This window comes from Beta vulgaris, chromosome 8 (genome assembly GCF_026745355.1).
Source record: "Beta vulgaris subsp. vulgaris cultivar EL10 chromosome 8, EL10.2, whole genome shotgun sequence".
In the NCBI taxonomy this organism is placed as follows: Eukaryota; Viridiplantae; Streptophyta; class Magnoliopsida; order Caryophyllales; family Amaranthaceae; genus Beta; species Beta vulgaris.
The window spans coordinates 49,275,985-49,286,271 of record NC_079209.1 but is presented as its reverse complement, the minus strand read 5'-3'; the positions used below and the strand labels follow the sequence as shown (position 1 = coordinate 49,286,271).

At 34.6% G+C, this 10,287-nt stretch overlaps 1 protein-coding gene across 1 annotated transcript; it reads left to right on the top strand.

Moving 5' to 3' along the window:
- The first annotated feature begins 668 nt into the window (after nucleotides 1-668).
- Nucleotides 669-1,536, top strand: LOC104883484 (auxin-binding protein ABP19b). Its single transcript, XM_010668014.3, has one exon. The coding sequence runs from the start codon at nucleotides 759-761 to the stop codon at nucleotides 1,383-1,385; it is 627 nt and encodes a 208-aa protein (XP_010666316.2). The 5' UTR covers nucleotides 669-758; the 3' UTR covers nucleotides 1,386-1,536.
- Nucleotides 1,537-10,287: the final 8,751 nt, after the last annotated feature.

Below are 10,287 nucleotides of genomic sequence, written 5' to 3'. Positions count from 1 at the left end.
GACATCTACTTGCAAGTTGCAAAAGGATTAACCCTTGACAAGGATATTTTCGTTAACTCATACCGAGGTGATTCTTGACCCATGCAATCACGGAGATGGAATATGACTCCTAAAATATGAGAATCTTAAAATACATTTAATTTTTAATTGTTTAAAGATTAGATAAAAGAAAATATTTGAATCAGTAGTAAAAGTATAAGGGAATGAACAATGAGAACATGAACTTCATCAAAAAAAATTTGTTTAAATTTTTAAAATTAATCACCATTAACCAGCTGTAAATATGGATCTTATATTTCTATCTTTTTTTAAACTATAAATAAAAAACCTTAGTAAAGAAATTATTTTCACCCATATTTGCCCTGCGGCTCGACCCATGCAACTCCTATCCAACTTTATTGTCACATGTATAAAATTGTAGGACTAGTCTAACCAATCTTCCGTAAGACCGTAATGTCAGCTGCACCATCAATAATTCATGATCTTGCATTCAACGCCATTCTTTGTATTGGTGTGCCGCCTACCCTAGTTTACTTTGTAAATAATAATAAAAACCGAGCGAGACGCCGTTATGTGAACAAGTCATAACTTTCTTGAAAGCGATTTGTCACGTAGACAACTTGCATGCACAAATAATTCTATATAAAGGGTGCTAATTGGGTACAAGGAATAAATTCATAGAAGCTAAATAACAAATTCAAAAACCGAAAAAAAACTCCTATATCCACCATCATCAGCACCCATTTCTAACTTGCAAGATGAACAAGCTTGTTGTTTTCTTCATTTTCTCCATCTTAGCCCTTCTCTCTCATGCTATTGAACTCGACTTTTGTGTTGGTGATCTTAGTCTGCCTAGGGGACCACAAGGCTATGCTTGTAAGAATCCTACTACAATCACAACGGATGACTTTATTTACACTGGTTTTCGTGGTAAAAAAGCTACCACAAACATTTTTAGAAATAATGTGACTCTAGCCTCTGCTAATGTCTACCCAGCATTAAATGGCTTGGGCATCTCTATGGGAAGGTTAGAGTTTGGCGTAGGAGGAGTTATCCCGCTACACTCTCATCGTACCTCTGAAGTTATTATCGTGATACGCGGTACAATTATAGCAGGTTTTATTGATACAAACAATAGAGCATATTATAAAAGGTTAGAGGTTGGTGATGTCATGATCTTCCCACAAGCCATGCTTCATTTCCAGGTTAATATTGGTAGAACTTCGGCCACTGCATTTGTCAGTTTGAATGGGGCGAACCCAGGATTTCAACTCATTACACCCTCCTTGTTTGCTGGCAACTTGCCTGCTCAGATAGCCGAACAAATCACACTCCTAAGCCATAATGAAGTAATGCGATTGAAGAGAGCGTTCGGAACAGCTTAAAATCAATATGTTACATTAGTATTCTTTAATTTATTTCACATATATAGCATCATTTTTATTTTTAATGTGAAGCATGAGGTATTCAAAGTCCAATAAATTTGAAACATATTGTAATAAATCATGCTCCTTGAATTACATGGAGCTTTTTCAATGGACTACTTACAATGATGGTTATTTTGGATTGATGGTCAAACTCAAGATATACCGCCTTTGTTTTTATAGATACAGTATTTAATTATTTTAATCAACTCATCATCATCGAAAAGGCAGGTGTTGTATTTTTTAAAAGAAAAACTAAAAGAAGTATAATATATCTATAACACAACTTTGTTGAATTCCAATGCAAGATCCGAGATTAAATTTCATCTATATCACTATAGTCACTCATTACCACACAAAAAATGCCAAATTCCAATCTGGGAGAACAAATGTGTGCTAAATCATATTAACAAAATTAACTAATATATTGAAATTAAGAAGGAAAGAAAAAAAGATTATTCATAATGGAGAATTCACTAGTAAAGCCACTAAGAACTTGGTTATATTTCCTCCATTTATTTTTAATCTGCACATTATTTTAATGTGGCACTATTAACATATTTCACTTTAATAATCATTTGTGATTTATGCATAAGCAAAAAAAAAAATAGGCATGTGAGACCTTGTTAAACTGATTTTGACATATATTTTCCAAATATCTACTTCAATAAATTTTATTTGTTCGTATTTAAATATTCCACAAGACTTGTGGCATGTGTATACACAACCTTATTCTTTTTTTATATAAATAATGTATTTCATTTTTTAAATAGATATTATAGCTAGGTTTTTATTATTTTTTGAATAAATTAGTCGTTATAGGAAATAAATAACACAACCATTAATTGTAAGCATAGATTATATATGACTAGTACATCAAAACATCAACTACTTTCTATGTTAACTAAATATTTTATTTGTTAGGATTATATGAAATCATCTATAGATTATAATAGTTAATATCCAATAGTTTACATTTAGTTACTTCACTATATATATTGTAAAATTCAATCATAGAGACTCTTAGCATTGAAAGTTCTACGTTGGCAAAAGTGAAATTCAAAATTACTAGGTTAAATAGTGCAAAGGTAGTATATATTAACTCTCTATTTGGTTTGAATTGTTAAACTGTCTTATCACGATTTTTGATGAACTTTTATGATATGTAACATCTTTAAAATTACATATTAAAATATATTTTATGCAAATATACTATTAAAAAATATCATGTTGAAACAAATCTATTAAGATTCTTCATGTTCATATTTTGACATTGCATAAGTGACAATTTAATGTCAACTTTAGGAATTCTAATCAAGAAATTAAAGTGAAATTACTAAAGAGAAACAGAATAATACTACCTTCGTTTTTTTCTAATTGTCACACTTTGACATTTTTCACTATTCATAAATTACACTTTGACCCTCATTTGTGATTTATACGTGAACAAAAACATAGTCATATGGGATCTTGTTAGATACATCTTAGTATATCTTTTATTAATATGTACATTTCATAATATTTACAAATACAAAATTAGAGATATATATTCTCAAAGTTCTGCGTTGGCATGTGTGAAAAGTGTAAGTGTAACAACTAAAATGAAACAGGGTGAATATGATCCTTCGATACTATTGATGTTCTTCATGAAACTTCCTCCAAGGACGAACCGTTCGCATTGATTAGGCATGACATGGCATTACTTCGTAGATACATAAGTTGGCAATTGCTTTGCCGCCTCATTTACTTAATTACTCTTCTAATATGTAAATGTCAATTAGCTTAGTTCGTTAAATTTTATGAAGATGGACAGATGGTATCCAAGAGTTAGGATCTAATCTTGTCTAATCATTCGTCTTTGTGACTCTCTCAAAAAAAAAATTGAATTCAAAACTTACTCCTCTAATACTAAAAAGAACTAGAGCTTATGTTGAATAGCCATGGCAATTGCTTTGCCATATGACACTTTGTATAGGTATTTTGGGACTTTCAATAGGCTTCAAGTTGTATGAGTTAATTATTGGCTACTTTAGTTTATTAATTAATTCTCTAGGTATGTTTATTGAGTTTTTAATTTTTCAAGTTTAAGTTTATTTCTTTTTGTGATGGAGTTGACTTATTTGATTTCTAAGGAATATAAACAACAAAATATAGAACATAAATATGAAATGAGCAGACTAACGAACATGAAAATTCGGTTCACATGACCTACTCCACTTGCTAAGGAGGTTTGTTAAAAATCATCCCAAATCTACTTAAAATTGCCCAAAAAAACATTGAGATTACATCCCTAATCTTTTTTTCCTTTTTCCCTAAACCACCACCCTTCACATCCTGCCACCACCCACCGCCCTTCACCTCTTGCCACTACCACCACCACCGCCCTTCATCTCCATTAGAATTACCTATCTTTCTCCTTCAACGTACCACCACCCACCACCCTCACCTCCACTTCCTTCGTCGCCTTCGTCGCACTCAGCCTCCCCAACCACCACCAACACCTCCACTTCCATCGTCCACTTGATTCGTCGCACTCAGCCTCCCCAACCACCACACCTTCGCATCACCCTCACCTTCGAAGAGGTGAATTTTTTTACAATCCGGAAGTTCGTGCCATGGGGAGAACGTCCTGGCCGGACGCTCACCCTTTGTAAAAAAAATTCACCTCTTTAATTGCTGGTGGTGGGTGACGCGAAGGGCTAGTGGTGGGGTGACGCGAATGGCTAGTGGTGGGGTGACGTGAAGGTGGTGGTGGTTGGGGAAGTAGGTGATGGCAGAGGGTCGCAGGTGGTGATGAGGATGGTGGGTGGTGTGAAAAAAAAGGAAGGGTAAAATTGTCTAAAAAAATGAATTTGGAGCGATTTTAAGTAGATTTGGGGGCGATAAATAGAAGTTTAGTTGCTAAGGGATAGTGTTATATTATTAGCTTTCGTGTAGGATCAAAAAAACAGCGGGAATCTTTTTTTCTCTCTCTCTAGAAACCCTAGAGTTCTAATGTCGTCACTGAGAGTCCCATTTTCACTGAAAAGTGAGTATCCCAAAGCGTCGCTTTCAGCCGACATACTCAGACACTTTCCTTAGCTCAGATTCCACGTTCACTACTCCACTTCATCCATTCAACAAGTGTCTATCATGCAATTAAGGTAAACAAAATATCCCCATTCCCCACCTTTCCTAGGATCCCATCTCCCTTTATAAATTTCATTTTTATTGTCAGTTGGTAGAATACAACCTTCATCAGCATATTTAGGCTCCGTTTGATTGGGCGTAAAACCTTTTAAGTGTAAAATGATTTTTTTGGAAAACAATTTGCAATCGAAAACATAATTCCAAAACTTCTAATTTTTCGTTAATTGGATGATGAAGATGGAAATTGGCCGGCACCTTTAACCAATAAAAAGCCGGTCGCCAGCCCTTCAACCCAATCAGCTTGGGGTTGACAGTTAACTTATTTTTAACCATATCAGTAGACCCGTTCCTCCGCAACCAATGAAGCCAGCGGAAAAGGTTGATAGTCTCGGGGAAATCCAAGAATCGACATACCCAAACGTAAGCAATAAGATTCCTAACGGCCAGAGGGGTTAGTTTGGCTAGACAAACATTGAAGGCTTTTAAAATTTTCACTAGCACAAGGTCCAGAGGAAAACGTAGACCATTTTCTAGATGATGGGCATAAATGGCTACGTGCCCCACCAGACAGTCTGTCACCTTTACTCCCTCACCTGGGACCACCAGCTTATAGCCGTCCGGGAAGCCATGCAACTCTGCAGCAACCCGACAGTAGTTCAGGGACAACGCATGCATGCTCCCACCAACTCTTGCAGATGGTCACTGTTTTCGGACCGCTGCTATAATCCAAGGGCTACCAAACCCCAGAATGCAAATTGTCGTCCCGATCAGGAATGGGCTCAGGAAGGGAAATGGGAGCCATGCTAGAGCTTTCCCCAATGGCGATTTTGGTACGACGAACAGTCGGCTCCCGTCCATAAGTAGAAGAACCAATGCGAGCCTCGTCCATGCTGGCAATTGAATCGTTGTCTGAACCTAAATCAGCAGCAGGAGGATGAGTAGGGCCGACATCACGAGAAAGGCTGTCGTAAAAGTCATTGTCTGCCATGACCCCGGCATCCGCAAAGCTATCAAGCCAAGCATGTTCCCTCAAGGGCTGAACATCGAGTCCGGGAACAGCATCAGGTGGGGGATTTCTAACAGTCCTACATGCTAAAATTCGATGTCTCACCTCCCTTAGCGTCTGCCTATCACCACTAATCCTCGCGGACAAGTATTGAGAAGTCAGATTTTGTTGCTCAAGGGTAGAGCGCTCATGAAGAAGCTTAGACCTAAACTCTTTCGCCATATCGGCAGTAAGGGACAGGTCAGCTAGAAGACGAGTCCTTTCTTTATTCCCTAGGACTAGAAATTGACGAACTTTGTACGCATTAGGGGAAGAATGGGAAGACGGGTCAGTTTCAGACATAAATTCATTCATTAAAGTTTTTCGACTATCTGAATGGTCCGACATAGTTCTAAGTAACGAAAGTACAACGAAAAACCAAAGCGGTTTCGAAAATGATACCTGAAGGAAATCGCGCCGGAAAATCGACCGGAGAAGATGGAGCAAGCCTTCCAGAGTTACAAAAGAGGTTCCCAAGATGCAGAATCTTTGAAAGAAGAGCACCGTAGACATTTTTCATGCTTAACAGACGAGCAATTGAATATCTACAATGAGATTTTGAAATATGTTCACGAACGACAAGGGTATTTTTTTTATCTATGAATGGAGAACTTTGTGAGTTGCGGTAGGGAGCAATGCAAATAATGTTTTGCCAGTGGTTTTCAGTGGAATAGATTCACTTCTTCTTCCACGTGGAAGAATCACTCATTTGAGATTCAGATTACCCTTGAATATTACTGAAAATTCGATATGTCTTAGTGTTAGGCCTGGATCTGACTTGGCTTGACTCGTATAAGCCAAGCTTATTAATTATATGGCATGAAGCTCCAATGATGTACAAGTATTTCCTTGAAGCTTTTGATAGAAGTCTGATTCTCTGAAGGATATTATATGCAATTCATAGATTACTCAAATTTGCATAAACCATTTAGGGGGAAAAAGCGATTTGTTTTTTCGATGCTAATGTTAGGCAAAGTTTGCCAATTATTTAAAAAGAAGTAGACAATATATCGTATTTTCGGGTATCAGTTCTTTCTATTAGTGGGATTATTTGAGGGTGCTCAAACTAAGCAAAAATATGTGCCTTCTATCAAGAACATCTAATGTAAATGCGAAGGAAATAAAAAGGTTACCTTCTCAGAATGGATACTAAGTGTTGGATGGCAAAGAAGGACGACCTGATGGTGGTGATGGTGGTGAGGTTGTTATAGAGATTTCAAACAATCTCTAATAGATTGTAGGAATGATCTTATATTTTCTATAGTAGACAATACATACCCCGACTTAGTTCGCCCCAAGACGTCCCGGGATCTCCAAAATGTCAGGTTCGGGCCTGCAGGTCGGTTTATATCTCCCAATACCCTTTTTTTAGCCACAGTCAGCTATACATAGCTAACTCAAGAGTGACAAGCAAAAAGAGTTTGAAAATTCTTATTTGCGATAAAGAGCGTCAGAGCCCTAGTACTACAACAAATGTTATTGTCTACAAAGAAATATTCGATACTATGTGAGTCATTGAGGTAAATAAAATTCGAACTTCATTACTAACTTTGTCTTATTTTGCTAAAAAAAAACATTTTAAAGGGTCGGTTTTGCGAATAAAATTTTTGTAAAACATTATTTGCAAAGGAGAAAAAAAACCACAAACATGCATGATTTTTCTTGTAAGATGAAACCTATTCCATTTTCCAGTGTGATTTTTGAGATACATAGGGATGGTGCTACAGTTAATGGAAAGAGGGATTAAAGGAAGATAGAAGGGTCAATGACGGAATTGAGAAAAACCACATGCATCGAAAAATGAAAATAGATTTCATTTGTAAGAAAATTAAGTTGATAGTTTCGCTTTCCAAAGAATGTTGTAAAAGGTTTATTTTCGCAAAATAAAAGTTATTATTGAACAAATTTTCCTATGTAATAATTTATTTGTGTTACAATTGTTATTTGTTTCATGGTGTAATTATTTTTCCTTTTTTGGTCCAGAATTTGTGATTTGTTCCGCTTTTGAGAAACAACTTTTGTTGATGTACCTATTAATAATACATACGTTTTTTCTTTACAGATTATCAATATAGCTACGAATTTTTTGTTGTTTTGTTCTCCATGTAATTTTGTTAGCTATATACAATTACTATCCTTTTATTGAGTATTGTTCATTTGTAGGGATGGCAATCCAGTCTGAATCCGACCCTAGTCCGCTCCGATCCGAAGGAAAAATCCGAGCTGACTCCGAAAAAAAAGTAATCCGAATCCGAATCCGACTCCGTTTAAAAAATCCGACTCCGAGTCGGAGGAGGGTCGGAGTCGGATCTCATAAAATAATCCGACATCCAAATTCGGCTCCGACTTTGAGTCAATCAATCCTTTTTTTTCTTATTTATGTAATGTATTATTTATGTATAATCTGACTTCGACTTTCAGCCAATTGTATTATATAGGATTTTCCCATAGAAAAAATGATTGTTAAAAATAATAGTAATAATTAGATTATTGTACTATATAAGATTTCCATATGATGATTAGAATAAATTGTAATGATTAAATTATTGTATTATAGAAGACTATTCTATTATAAAAAAATTGGAAGAAAAATAAGTCGGATCAGGTTCGGAGTCGGATGTTCGGATTTTAAGTCGGATGTCCGGATTTTAAGTCGGGTCGGATCTCATAGTCGGATGTTCGGATTTTAAGTCGGATTCGGATTTTCAAAGTCTGATGTCGGAGTCGGACTCAGATTTAAAATCCGATTTTATGTAGGGTCGAAGTCGGATTATGCATAATCCGGTCCAAGTCCGACCCGCTGCCATTCCTATTCATTTGTATTCTATATACAAGCTGATAATATATTTAATTTTCTAATGATTTAATGTATGTACATCCTACAAAGAATCTACTTAAGCAAAAAATATCCCAGATACACAGATCCAAAAACTAATTACTTTCAATAACTCTCATAGTATTATCTATATCTATATATAAAACAAGGTTCATTTATCCTACTTGGCATGTCCACAATGATTCTCTAATTGCTAATGCCACGTGTCATAGCTCTCCACCATTTTGCCATGTGTCAATACATATTGACAAAATTAAATCATGGGCTGTTTGATATCCTCTTGCGGCAATGATTTCGTTGCTTTGCATTGAAAGATTTTGGCAGAATTTAAGGAAGGAATTATGGTAATATATCAGCCAATCAACGTAAGGAAGAATGATTTTATTTCGGTATATAATTATTTTCAAAGTAATTATACATCCTAAAATAACAGATATGATAGCATAATATAATAACATAATAGGCTATATTAGTCAATGATAGCTCGAAATACGTCAATTGGTATAAAGCAAATATATATCCTTCAAGGCAATATTCTAAAATTTTGTTATTTTGGGAACATATTATGGTCGTGATTTTTGCTATACTAATTGGCTTCCAAATTTCTCACTACTATGTATATTTACATGTATGATGCAACTCCTAACTCCTGCTCTCTTTTTTTTTTCTCTCCATTACGTCCATTTGTTCAATTAAAAAAAGTTTTAACATTATTTCAACTTATGATCCCAAAAAATTGAAAAGACATGTGGATCAACCAGTTAATAGGAAGACATTTTTTTGATGGAACAAACATGAAAATATTAAAAAGGTTGATTGAAGATTAACGACGTTTGCAAGGAAGGCACCGAAGAAATTTAATTTTACAATGAAGATGAAATACATATTGTTAACCACCTTCTTTTTAATTCTCGGTAAAAAAAATACTTTTTAAAAAAGTTATTAAAAATTAAAGCTTAAATCATCAATTCATAAATTCAATGACCACCTAATTAGGATTTAGTGGGGTTAAAGCAAAGAGAATTGGTACAACTTTTAATTAAACAAAAATATTAAGTGCATATTCACCGATTTGATGTATAAACAAAAAACGATGAAGTGTCATATAAAAAAAAACTACCACGTTAGAAAGTTGACAATCTATGATTCCACTCTCATAGTCTCACTTAGATTTGCATTGGATTAAGAGGAAACAAGCGACATTGATAGGGTTTTTTCAAATAGGAGTTTGGTTTATATAATTGAAAATAAATAGAATGACAAAAACAACCATATTTTTATACAACAACCATATTACTATACAGTCGGGCAATGGATGACGAAGATTGAAAAAATTCGTGTAAAATGAATTACCGTATGTAATTATTATACAACAACCATATTATTATAGATAACTGTATCTCAAGAAGATTTGATATACCATTGTCAATTACCATCACAAACAAAATAGTGGTATCGAAGTGTTGCAGCCTTTTAATGGATATATCTAATAGTAAGATAATCAAAGAATAACAAAGAATCTAGAAAAAGGGGAAAATAATTTTATTCTGCAAATAATCTTCAAAAATATAATTAAGAAAAAAAATCAAATAGGTGATTTCACAAGTTAAAAGAGGTACCTTTTAAGCAAATTATAACTTTTAATTTTAAATGGGTCACTTTTAAATTAATAAAATTGACATATTAGGCAAAAAATTACCGCCGTCCCACATTAATTTATTGTATATTTGAGTTACTAAAGAATTTGTATAAATAAAATAGTCATCAATATTTTTTAGTATATCTAATCAACAAAAAATCTCCCGTGTATTTTATCATGACATTAGCTACATCAGTCATTGAATACACGGGTC